Raw genomic sequence first — 13,452 nt, 5'->3', positions numbered from 1 at the left:
GTATTTCAACACATGCGATTCCTTAAAAAGCGTGGTCCCAGCCCTGAGTCAGGGCTCTTTTGCCAGTTCTGCGCCGTCGCCGCGCCTTTGCCCGTGGTTTCCCTGCTTGCTCATCCTCTCGGGTCTGCACATCGCATTTAGTCAGGAGCGGGCAGTTAGGATCGTGTGAAGTAAAGAACCAATACAGAATGCCTGGTGGGTCAAACAAAAGCCAGGCAGGACAGAAAGCGGCTGAAACTACATAAATGAGGAGGTGATCGCGACTCTCTGGGCCCTGCCGGTCCCAATCCGAGGAGGAATGAGGGGAAGAGGTCTGGGCTTCCTCTTCTCGCCTCACCGCACCCCTGCCCAGCCTTTGAAACCCCGAGCGCTCAGAGGACACCCACCTTGTGATAAAGGTTCATCTTTTAAAAAAGGTGAAGTCCTCGCGCTGCCATAGATATAAAAGGAATGTGTGTTAAAAATCCCCTTTTTCTCACGGTTGCACAAAAGGACGAGCAGTAAGGTGTTACAACCAGGTCCAAGGGGAGCCCAGAGGACACACACATTTAGGTGGCAGGAAAATTGAAACGCACCCGCGCCCGGAACAGACTGTCTCCAGAGGTGGAGGAGGGCCGTCCGTCCACCGGACAGAATCGATTTGTGTGCCCGCCGTCTTGAGAAGTATTTGTGTGGCTGTCGGTTTTCTACAAGTTCACCTTGGTCTCTACAGAGTTGTCAAAGCCTGTCAGGTATCTGGAGAACCGGGGCTGCCTGTGTCGTTCAAATCAGATGGCCTTGAAAGATCAGCATGTTCTTTTCGCCCTGCGTTAAAAAAAAACAAAACGAAAACAAAAAACTTGGGCTAGCGTCACATAATATCCAAGGAAATTGTAATTAATCAAATGCATAGGTAAACGTGGTAGAAATTTTGGGCAAGATTTCCATGCCACCCACCTTGTCTACTTTTTAAGTCAGAGTTGCTAATTCCCGTCTCTGAGGGTTTAAGGTCCCCCTATGTTCCCGCAGCAGAGGAAATGAGGGAGGAGGCTCAGCTGGGAGGGTTGAGGGTTGGGCGGGTGCTTAAGTCCCCCTAGGCTGGGGGCTGGGGGCTGGGGCCGAGGGGCCAGGGGAGGGACTGTGCCAGCTCCAGGCTGACCTGCCCGCTGCTCCAGGGAGGTGAGGGCGGTTCCCCAGGAGAGTGACTGTGGCTTCTGCTGCCCGTCTAGGATAAAGGAAGAGTGGAATTTCGTGGCCGAGTGCAGGAGGAAAGGCATCCCCCAGGCTGTGTACTGCAAGAATGGCTTCGTAGACACCAGCGTGAGGCTTCTGGAAAAGATCGAAAGGAACTCTCTCACCAGGCAGAGTTTACTTTCCAAGGAGAGAGACAAACGGAGGAGTGCGTTTGTGTTTGAACTTTCGGGGGAGCAGTGGACGGTGAGTGTAGTGAGGGGGTGCCCGGTGAGGGCTGCTGAGCTGAGCTCAGGGCACTGGCCTTGGCCTTGGCCCTGACCCAGAGAGCGCTCCTGCCTCTAAAGAGCTTTCCCCTGGATGGGGAGGAAGCTGTTGCCTGCTTCGAACCGAACCGGGTTTTCACATCCCTCCCTCTGTGTAAGACCCTGTCGTCCTGCGGGAGGGGGCAGCAGGATCCCCTTGGATCCCTCCGAGGCTGGCAGGGGCTGGGACCTGGGGGGGAGGGGAGGGGGGAGTGGGCCCTCCCTAGAATGGCGCAGCCTTTTAATGCTTAATCCTGCCGTCTCTCCCCCAGACGTTAAAATCACTTTGCCTTAAAAAAAAATTTTTTTTAATGTTTATTTATTTTTGAGAGAGAGAGAAAATGCAGGCGGAAGAGGGTCAGAGAGAGAGGGCAACACGGAATCCGAAGCAGGCTCCAGGCTCTGAGCTGTCAGCCCAGAGCCAATCTCTGGGGCTCAAACCACGAGATCACGACCTGAGTCACTGGCTTAGCCGCTTAGCCCACTGAGCCACCCAGGCGCTCCTGCCTTTTTTTGTTTCTGGTTTTTTTTTTGTTTTTTTTTTTGTTTTTTAAATGAACTGTGACTTTCACGGAACATTTCCCAGCGGGTGGTGGTGACTTTGCTGAAGTGTCAGGGTGTGCAGAGCAGTAAAGGAATTTCGGCAGACCCTTTAGCTGCTTTTCCTCTGAGATTCTGAGGCCAGGACAAAGATGCCCCCTTTCTTTCCTCCGGTGTTTACATTGGCTTCCTGCTCCCTCCGCCCCTGACCTGCTGCTTTGCTTGGAGAGGCACCTCCAGGGCTTGCCCTGTGATCCGAGGTTTACTCGTGGAAGCGGCACCTGCTGTGCTGTGGGCAGGTGAACCTGGGCTGTGGTCCCTTTCTGGGGGACAGGGCTCTCTGGGACCTACCCTTCATCTCTTTTTATCCCCCCAACTTCTAGCTGAATGGGCTCTGGGCCGAGAGACTAAATTTTGGGGGGTGATCCTGGGGCCGTCCTTTATTGGCCATGTGACCTGGGGCAGTTTACCCCCAGTATATATATATATATATATATATATATATATATATATATTTTATACATTTTCTCTCCCCCCCAGTAAGATGATGCTAATGCTTGTGTCGGCCCCCGCGAGGGCTGTTGTGGTGACCAAATGAGTGGATATTTTCTGTCACTGATTTCTTAGCTGCACTGCCCTCTGATGCTGGGAGAGATGATCACTGTATGGCCTCTAGTGTTCTTTCTCCTGAGCCCCCATCATTGAGATCCGTGGGTACTGGGTTCTTGTCTGGATTTCTTTTCTTTTTTTTTTTTAATGTTTATTTATTTTGTGAGAGAGACAGAGCAAGGAAGCGAGAGAGCAGGGGAGGGGCAGAGAGAGAGAGAGAGGGAAAGAGAGAATCCCAAGTAGGCTCTGCGCTGTCAGGGCTGAGCCCGATGTGGGGCTCGAACCCACGAACCGTGAGATCGTGACCTGAGCCGAAATCAAGAGTCGGACGCTTAACCGACTGAGCCACCCGGGCGCCCCTACACAGTCTTAAAAGTGGCTTCGTGAAGTGGCTGTCGAGCTGGCGAAGGTCAGGCCTGACGCTCTCCCGCGTGCTCTCTCGTCTTCTACATGGATGCCCCGATGTACGCGGCTTTGTGCACGCTGCCCCTCGGCCCCAACACGCTGAGGAACTTGTTGTGACTGACGTCGTTCATTTTGTTTCAGGAGCTCCCGGATTCGTTGAAGGAGCAGACACACCTGAAAGAATGGCACATTAGCAATACCCTGATTCAAATCATTCCTACCTATATCGAGCTGTTTCAAGCGATGAGAATTCTGGATCTGCCAAAAAACCAAATCTCCCATCTTCCGGCTGAAATTGGTATGTTCCCCAGCGGGAGCCTTCGGTGTTCTGGTCTGGGAAGCGGGCAGCATGGCCCTCCGGGAGGCTGCTTGGACGGGGCTGTTGCCTGTGTTCCCAGAGCCGCTGGCTTGCTTGCAGTGTCCCCTTGGGGCAGCGACGCCACCGTCCCGCCTGCGGAACTCGGCACAGGCAGACGTGGGCCAGTTGCGCAGAAGAAGCTAGAAGTGTCACGAGTGAGCAGTGCCGTGTTTGGGAGCTTCGTGTCTATTTTCTTTCAGTTTTAGAAGGACGAACGTGCAATGACATGTTCACTGTAAACATAAACCTCAATAGTCGGTCCCGGATATTAGTCCGTTGATGAGTTTCGTGTAGCCTGGTAGGTCATTTTGATCAACATTTGATAAATTTCCATCAGTAGCTGAAAATGAAGACCGGATGATCACTACTGCTTCTCCTTCTCTTGGGGTGTGGGAGGTGAAGGTCTGCGGCTGCCTAGTTGGATGAAGGATTAAACAGAGAATAAGCAAAAAACACTCTGATCAAGGACCAACATGCTCAGGATGAAAGACGAGCTGGCATTTAGTGAAGTGCTTAAAAAAACAAATACAAAATTATGTTTCCTGTCTCCCCCCCACCCCCCACCATTTGTACAAATGTGTTGTATCTTTGTCTTGCTTTTGCCGTTAAAAAACCATAAGGGATCTACCCCATGGATGTTCATTTGTTCTGATGACAGGTTGTTTGAAGAACCTGAGAGAACTCAATGTGAGTTTCAACCATCTGAAGAGCATCCCTCCGGAGCTGGGGGACTGCGAAAATCTCGAGAAACTGGATTGTTCCGGAAATCTGGAATTAACTGAGCTCCCCTTTGAAGTAAGAAAGCGATTACGTTTGCACTATGAGTTACTTTTATTTGACTTATGACGTGGGATGATCTATAACGTGGGGAAGATGTTTTACAAGATGAAATCCATCTTTGTTATATCACAGTTTCTTGACATGTCAATCACTATACCAGCAATTGGAAGGTCCTTTAAAGTGTTCTTACACTAGACCAGGAGCTGAATTTAAGTTCAGAAAAGCCATCAAAACAAAACAAAAACAAACACTGGGGCGCCTGGGTGGCTCGGTTGGTTAAGCGTCCGACTCTTGGTTTCGGTTCATGTTACGATCTCACGGTTTGTGGGTTTGAGCCCCACATTGGGCTCTGCACTGGCAGCGTGGAGCCTGCTGGGGTTCTCTCTCTCCCTCTCTCTCTGCCCCTCCCCTGCTCACTCTCTCTGTCTCTCTCTCAAAAATAAATAAACTTAAAAGAAACAAAACAAATAAAAAGCTACACAAAACTAGGCAAAATGTCTTATTTTCACACAGGATATTTTTATTTAATGCCTATTTAATGTAAGATTCCTGTTGTCTGTAATGCTTATCTGCAATTGTGAAATACATCAGAAATGGGAATAAAGGGGGTAAGATTTTTTTAAAGTTTATATATTCATAAAAACTTAGAGGTAACAAAAATCGTCTTACAGATAGGATTTTAAAAGTTCATTAATCGAAATCAAATGAATTAAGTTCATTACTTTTGGTCTGTATTCATTCATGATTTAACATCATATTCTGATAAAATGGAACAGCTGAAAGGGAGCAGAGTTTATTGCCAAATAAAACTCAACAGGCTTCTTATGCTGAAGGGAGATATGGATCTCATGGTAACGAACTGGTAATGAACACACCGGAAACAGTAGTGCTCATGTGGTCCTGCCAACGCCCACTGATTATAGTCCTAGATGGGGTGTTATGGTCCTTGCCTGGAAACTTCTGGGTGGGAGGAAGTAGTCGCTTCTACTGTCGCCCCAGGAAATGCCCGACAGTGGTCCGGGTGAGGGGTGCCCCCCCAAGGGCGTGACCCCCTTCATAAGACTGCTCATTCCCCAAGCCTCCTTAGTTTAGAAAATGGCTCTGGGCACCTGGGTGGCTCAGTCGATTGAGCGTCCGACTTCGGCTCAGGCCATGATCTCACGGTTTGTGAGTTCGAGCCCCGCGTCGGGCTCTGTGCTGACAGCTCAGAGCCTGGAGCCTGCTTCGGGTTCTGCGTCTTCCCCTCTGTCTCTGCCCTCTCCCCACTTGTGCTGTTGTCTCTCTCTCAAAAGTAAATAAACATTGGGGCGCCTGGGTGGCTTGGTCGGTTAAGCGTCCGACTTCGGCTCAGGTCATGATCTCACGGTCCGTGAGTTCAAGCCCCGCGTCGGGCTCTGTGCTGATAGCTCAGAGCCTGGAGCCTGCTTCCGATTCTGTGTCTCCCTCTCTCTCTGACCCTCCCCCATTCACTCTCTGTCTCCAAAATAAATAAACGTTAAAAAAAAAAAAATAAAAAAAAAAATAAACATTAAAGAAGAAAGAAAGAAAGAAAGAAAGAAAGAAAGAAAGAAAGGAAGGAAGGAAGAAAGGAAGAAAGAAAGGGACCCAGTCTTCTCTCGGTTGTCCAGGCTGGAAGCAAGCCAAGTCAACTTGACCTCTGTTGCTCCCACGCCCTGTAACCACTCTGTAAATAAGTCCTGTTGAGCATGCCCTTTAGAATATATTCTGTATCTGACCCCCACCCAGCACCTTGCCACCAACACCCTAGTCCAAGCCCGTGTTGTCCGTCACCTGACCTAGCCTCCTAGGCTTGCTTCTCTGTCCCTTCTCTTCGCCTCCCCGCTTTGTTGAAATATAATTCATACGGCCCCCAATTCAGCCATTGTAAGTGTACGATCCACCGAATTCACTTGTAGGATATTTCGATCTCGCCCTCGAAATTCTGTCTTGCCTCCTCGCACTTAATCCCCATGAGCTGGCATATCAGGCAGCACCAGGCAATCACCATTTGGGTTGTTGTTTTTCACCTGGTTCACCTAAACTATATTGACACCCGTGGGAGCAAATGGTCTCTGGATATAGATTTTTTAGGCTCTTTGCTTTGAATGGGATTCCATAAATGCACAGTATTTGTTATGCTTCCCCAGTTGGCTGCGTTCTCATAGTTCACTGATTCTTCCTATCTATAACTTCGCGAATTCAGTCCTGAATGGTTCTCAGTGGCCATCGTTTTCAACTATCTGTTCAAACTGTGGTTTATTCAAGACAGATGAAAAACCATATACCTGAAGACAGGCTGCACGGTCATGTTAAAGGGAGTGTCATCTGTGAGGGCATCTCAGCCTCACGTGTCCAACTTGTATTTACCCAATGGAAGCACACAGCACCCCAGGTTCTGATGTCTACAGACTCAGGAAACCACTGTTTGCCTGGATGCCATATCCAAATGCTAGCATTAAAAAAAAAAAATTTTATTGGTTAAAAAACTAACATTATGTTTACCATCGTGACCATTTTTATTATTTTTTAAAAATTCTCTTTCATGTTCATTTTTTACTTTTGAGAGAGAGAGAGTGAGCGAGCACAAGCAGGGGAGGGCCAGAGAGAGAGGGAGACACAGAATCCGAAGAGGCTCCAGGCTCTGAGCTGTCAGCATAGAGCCTGACGTGGGGCTGGAACCCACAAACTGTGAGATCATGACCTGAGCCAAAATCAATAGTCAGATGCTTAACCGACTGAGCCACCCAGGCGCCCCCATCGTGACCATTTTTAAGTGTATGGTTCAGTAGGGTTCAATGCCGTCACATTGTTGTGCCCTGTCTTCACGAGGATGCTTCTCTCACAAATAATTGACGTAATCCTGGATTCAAATTCAAATAGACAGCGAGTAGAATAAATGACGTATAGAAAGTTACGGGAAGGAACCGTCAGGAATTTTGAGACAAAGGTAAAGATAATGAAACTTCCGTGTAAATGCGTGTTGTATGTATTATGACTTAACGTCAGCTTTTTATCTGGACAACACTGGAATTTTCAGACAAATAGAATTACCTTTCAAAAGAGTTTGTGAGTGTTTTGCTTTGCCCTTGATGAAAGTAGCTGGTGGGCAATGGCTAGATCTGGGCCTTCCGTCTCCTTGCTAGTTGAATACCGCTGATTTTCCTTATTCTAATTTTCACAAACGTCTTACGTCATTTCCTTTAAATATCCCCAGTAATTTATTCTACAGTCCAAAAAATGCACTTTCTACATTTATCGTAAAAAGAAGAAAGACGAGAGACCGAGGAGAGTTCAGTCTTGATTTTTCTGCTATCTGATAACCCTGGCCACACAGTCAGGAAGTTCAGACTGAATCGTGGGCACCCAAAGCATCTTCTTTGACTGTCACATTCCTGTCTTCATGCTCATTTTTTTAAGGTGTTCCCCAAATCCTTTTCTGATACCTTGCACATTTTTTTTTTCGAGAGAAGGGGAGGAGGGGCAGAGAGAGAGAGAGAGAATCCCAAGCAGCCTCCGCACTGTCAGCGCAGAGCCCGATGTGGGGCTCAGACTCACGAACTGTGAGATCATGATCCGAGCTGAAATCAAGAGTTAGTCCCTCAACCAACTGAGACACCCAGGCGGCCTTTCACATTTCTTTTTATGAACTCAAAACAAGAGCAAAATTAGGATGTGCCCATTCAATAGGACCCCACTTTGGACTGTGCCTCGCTTGGGCAAATTTGGCAATATGGAATTAGGTATTATATTCAGGTAAATAGAGGCATAAACCTACTGCTTCTTTCTTCTCTACTTTTCAGTAATTCCCCCTATTGGTCCAGTTGGCTCCATATTGTGGAACCATTTTGAAAATGTATTCTGAGAGGCAGCTCAAGTTTTATTTGTGGACTCTCAGAATAAGCCAGTAAAAGGTAGCTCCTTATTATGTATTTCATAGTCACGACCTGATTTACAAAATCAAACCCAAACATGAGAGACATTTTCCTGCTTTATTCGCTGTTCATAGATTTGCATTTGAAAGGAAAAAAGTATATTTCCCAGGGTGCCTGGGTGGCTCTGTCGGTTGGGTGTCCGACTCTTGATTTCAGCTCAGGTCATGAGCTCATGGTTGTGGATTTGAATCCCGTGTTGGGCTCTGCGTGGACAGCATGGGGCTTGCTTGGGATTCTCTCTCTTTTCCTCTCTCTCTCTGCCCCTCCCCCACTCATACTTTCTCTCCCAGAATAAATAAATAAACTGAAAAAGGTATATTCCCCTACGGATTCAGTCACCATGTTAAAAACACAGATTATGGAGATAAGACATAAATAGTGGAGATCGAAATTATATTTTAAAAAAAAACCCTGAAATAGTAGAGATCTCTGATCATTTGCCTTGTCCCTTTCTGAGTCTTTTTAAGATTTGTTGGAACTCCTTTGGCTGTCTTCAAGTCATTCTATTCTTGAAAGCTTGTGCTTTTTTGTTTTCTGGGACTTTGCATAGGCTGTTCCCCACCTGGAGTTGCCTTCCCTGTCTTCCCACCTGTCGAGAAAACTCAGGACCCAGTGCAAATACTCCATTCTCCATGAAATCTTTCCTGACCCCTGACCCTTACTCCACCTTGACGTTGGCATATTAGCCACTTATGTCTGTGTTACCGAACAATGCCAGTTGAAACCTTCTTCACGTTAGTTCTTGCTACATAAAAATTGCATTGCTTATTTTGGAAAGTGTGAACTCATTGAGGGCGGCCTCTATGTGGCGTCGATCTTAGTACCCCCAGCATGGAGCACATCCGTAGGTGCTCCAAAATTCATGTTATATGGGTCTGTGTTGCATAGATTTCTAGAGGTGCCTTTGAGAAGAAACATCACCAAAAATTATTAGTCGAACTTCATTCTAGAAAAGTAATTAGAGTATACCTGTTGTTATTCCTTTCTAGTTAAGTAACTTAAAGCAAGTGACATTCGTAGATATCGCGGCAAACAAGTTTGCCAGTGTCCCGATCTGTGTCCTGAGGATGTCTAATTTGCAGTGGTTGGATATCAGCAACAATAGCCTGACCGACCTGCCCCAAGATATAGACAGGTAGCTACTCGCGTTCTGAAGGTGAGGTGTGTATGCATTAGTTACTAACGCCTTAAACACCGTTGCCGCTTTAAACATGTGTAACCCATGAATGGTCTTCAAAATCAACGCATCTTCCAAGAGTTTGTTGTTTCCGGGAGATGTGTCTGTGGGAAATAATAAGACAATTTCCAGTCTGTGTCGTACGTGTGTGTGCACATAAATGTGCATTTGAACACACCTTCTTGGTCTTGGTGAACTTTAATTTACTTCTGTCCTCAATAGAATGCTATCATTAGCTTTCTTTTATTCCACAGAAATGGAAAAGCATGCTTATTACCTATGGAATAGAAACCTATCACTCTGTGTTTTTATACATATTACCACTCTGTTTATAGTATCAGTAAGGATCATTTTTATTGGTTTCATTTATTGGTTTATTGTACCAAATCTTTCAAACGAAATTGATACGGTTAGTAAGTTTTTTCCAATTATATACTTGTATGTCATTTTTAAAAAAATAATCACACCGGGGTGCCTGGCTGGCTCAGTCAGTAGAATATGCGAGTCCTGATCTCAGGGTCGTAGTTCAAGCCCCACGTTGAGTGTAGAGCTTACTTAAAAAAAAAAAAATTACACTGGATCATGTAAGATTCATTCATTCATTCATTCATTCCACCAATAATATTAGGCTCCTGCATGGCTGGTCCAGAGTGTAACATGGTTTTAAATCCACAGTCTTCATTATAACAATATAGTAATAAGCAAGTAATACTCACTACTCTAAGTATACTTGAAGTATATAATAATAAGTAAGCTGTTATGACACAGAGGCCAAAACTGGCTCAGTTCTGAAGGTCACTCATACGACCTTTCTGTACTCTTGGCCACCTGTAATGCATCGGTGCTTCCCAGGTTGTGAGACTAAGTGGGAATTGCTCTACTTTGAAACACAAGGGGAACTCTGTGAAATATTTGTGGGATCAGTCAAGGTTTTGCAAGTGAATGCAAGAAAAAGCTGGGGGGGGGGTGTCACTGAGTTAGAATAAAATGGGAAAGAAGTGAAACACAGCTGGAGCGTAGTTTGCTCGTTTCCTGTTCATTCTGCGGGTTGCTTTTCCATTTCAAAGATAGGAAATATGACGGGGGAGGAATCCTGTGCTTTCCAGATGTGCACAAGGCAATATGTTGCCCAAATCTGTTCATTCTCAGCCCAGCTCCAGGGCGGGTCCTTTCCCACGCCCCGCTGACCCAGGGGAATGCGACGGCTCCTTGGAGGGATGACCGGGTGTCAGGCCCCCTCTCGGCCTCGTGCACGTTGTGCAGTTTGCTTATCCCGCTGCTCTCTTTGGGTCTTCGGCTGGCAATTAAGCCAGCGAAAACTTCAAATTCACGTCACCTGGCATGACTCTATTTAAATTTTGAAGTCAGCTTATTCTCGCAGGGGTCGCCTATAGGGATTTCATACCAGAATTGATGTGTCATTTGCTTTGGTTTTTCAGCTGTGACGTCAGTCCTCATATTTTATTGCCTTTTGCTCCTTCTTAGGCTAGAAGAGCTGCAGACCTTTATCTTGTATAAGAACAAGCTGACCTATCTTCCGTATGCCTTGCTTAACCTAAAGAAGCTGGCCTTGTTAGTCGTCAGTGGGGACCATTTGGTGGAGCTCCCCACGGCCCTGTGTGACTCGTCCACACCTTTAAAGTGAGTAGATCCCAGTAGAGACAGTCAGACACAAGGTAAGGAGTGCCTGGAGCCTGGAGCCTGGGCGCCCGCCTGTTTCAGGAACCAGGTTAGGTGGTTCTTGTGCTCTGAGGACCTGATCCCTGTTCACAGAGGTTCACAGGGGTTCCGATGCCTTTTTACAGGATTTTGAAGGTTTTGGCCACTGGCATGGGGAGGTAGAACTCAGAGGATTTCTGGGCAAATGCTACCGCTGTTTGAAGCGTGACAGGGCAGTTGTCCAGGGCTCCCTGGTCTGTTGTTGAGCCTGGAGGGTCAGTGGCTTTGAATGTTTCCTGGTTGCCTCGCTCTCTGGTTTCCTTAAAGGTATGTGTAAACCACCCCAAACTCAGAAAAACCATCCATGCAAATGTGACCCAAACAGATTCCAATCTGGCGTGAGACACTGAACGGTCTTTCTTACCTTGGCAGTGGACTTGAAAAGCCCCCCGCTCCACCCTCCCTTGAAGCTGACCCCAGGGCACATCCCCTCGGCTCCCGGCTGCCAGAATTTGAGACTTTGGGGGTCCCCCCATCACCTCTCTCCTGAGCCCGTTTTGACCCATTCCAGGAAGCTTTACACGAGGCCACTCCAGTGACAGCCATTTCATCACTGTGTCCAGAGTGTCCCCCTGCCTTGAGTACCAGTTGTTGGCTAAGACCATCATTCAAGGGGCTCTTTCCCAGGGGCGCCCAATTCTTCCAGTGGTAAATGCTCACTATCAGCATAAATCTTCCTCGTCTTCCAATCCTGGCAATAAGATGCATAGCAGACAGAAATAAAGAAGTTGACAACTGCAAAGAGAGAGACTACATCCATCACTGTGTAATCACAAGATGAATGGGGTATGACATCTCCCCACTGCCCCACCATACTCTTTTCACTGGAATGGGTCCTCCCCTGTCCTTGGCTGTCCCAGGAATGTCTTCTGGACCAGAAGGGGCCCCCTGGTGAGAGGGCTGGCAGGACCCACCCTTAAGCCCCTTCCACATTCAGCCAGCTGGGAGCAGGCGTGACAGCTTCTCAACCAAGGATGCACGGGAGGGAGGCTTCCGGTCAGGAGACTTCCGTTCAGGGTAAAACTGCCCTGTGTGCAGGCAACTAAAATCATGTCAAACGATAATAATTGTAGGACTCGGAAATCTCAAAGAACCGGATGGAAGCTCTTTGAATTAATAAAAGTGTAAATTTTTTTTAATGTTTATTTATTTTTGAGAGAGAGAGACAGATCACAAGTGGGGGAGGGACAGAGACAGAGAGGAAGACACAGAATCCGAAATAGGCTTCAGGCTCTGAACTGTCAGCACAGAGTCTGACAAGGGGCTTGAACCCATGAAGTGTGAGATCGTGACCTGAGCCGAAGTCGGACATTCAACCGACTGAGCCCCCCAGGCGCCCCTAAAAGTTTAATAAAAAAACCCCTAGATATAAGTTTGCATTAAGACTTCTATAAATAACCTATAGAAAAATAGTGGAAGGGAATAATGACAGTAATAGTATTAGCCAAAAATATAAAAACCTAAAAAAGAAATCTAGACAAAATGCTAGCAAAATAGCTCTTTATAAGGAATAAACTAAAAAGTGCTCCCAAAGCCTATCGAAGAGGTCTTGAATATTTGGAAAGACATACTGTCTTTTCTGGATGAAAAGACTATAAACATATGATTTCTTCCAAAAATTATACTTAAGTGTATAATATGATCCCAACCATAACTCCAGTGGAATTTCTTTTTTTGGAACTTGAAAAGCTGATGTGAAAGTACACCTAAAAGGCAAAAAGCTAAGAACAGCAATGATAACTTTGGAAAACAAGAGTGACAGGGCAGAATTTGCCTTACTGAGAATTATGATGGGTTTAAAAGGTAGAATAAAGGGGCACCTGTGTGGCTCAGTCGGGTTAAGCGTCCGACTCTTGGTTTCAGCTCAGGTCATGACCTCACGGTTTGTGAGTTCGAACCCTGCATCGGGCTCCATGCTGACAACGTAGAGTCTGCTTGGGATTCTCTCTCTCTCTCTCTCTCTCTCTCTCTCTCTCTCTGTCCCTCCCACGCTCACTCTCTCTCTCAAAATAAATAAATAAACTTAAAACAAAAAACTGGCGTGTAATAATTAAAATGAGGTCGTGTTAGGCAATGATTCGTAGGTGAATTATTAGAACAGAATAGGTAGTACTGAAATTAACCCTAGTATATGATACAGGGATTTTCATAAACCAGTGGGGAAGGTATGAGTGACTTAATACGCCATTAAGGAAGTTGGCTACTCAGGGAAAGACAAAGTCTGTTCGTCACTTTATAGCGTAAGACAGCTTACGGCACATAGCCATGTATGTGCTGTGTATCGTATACAGCATGTAGGAAGACATACAGAGAAAGCCACAGATTAAATGTAAAAAGAAAACTATAAAAGGAATACGATGTTAATGATGGTAGCTTGACCACGTATTTAACACCTATCCTTCTGGAGACCCCGCTGAGATGAGGAAAATAATAAAACCTACAATCGACAATGATCGA

General features: G+C 46.4%; 1 protein-coding gene across 1 annotated transcript in view; it reads left to right on the top strand.

The window, feature by feature from the left end:
* Positions 1–13,452, top strand: part of LRRC2 (leucine rich repeat containing 2) — a 36,876-nt gene that overhangs the window by 16,482 nt on the left and 6,942 nt on the right. The window contains exons 3-7 of the mRNA XM_042927508.1: positions 1,209–1,416; positions 3,171–3,327; positions 4,046–4,182; positions 9,089–9,234; positions 10,762–10,917. Coding sequence (XP_042783442.1) covers positions 1,209–1,416; positions 3,171–3,327; positions 4,046–4,182; positions 9,089–9,234; positions 10,762–10,917 — 804 coding nt within the window. The remainder of the gene's footprint in view (positions 1–1,208; positions 1,417–3,170; positions 3,328–4,045; positions 4,183–9,088; positions 9,235–10,761; positions 10,918–13,452) is intronic.

This window comes from Panthera leo, chromosome A2 (genome assembly GCF_018350215.1).
Source record: "Panthera leo isolate Ple1 chromosome A2, P.leo_Ple1_pat1.1, whole genome shotgun sequence".
Lineage (NCBI taxonomy): Eukaryota > Metazoa > Chordata > Mammalia > Carnivora > Felidae > Panthera > Panthera leo.
Note: the sequence above shows the minus strand (reverse complement) of the source record. Positions and strands in the feature narration are given on the sequence as shown.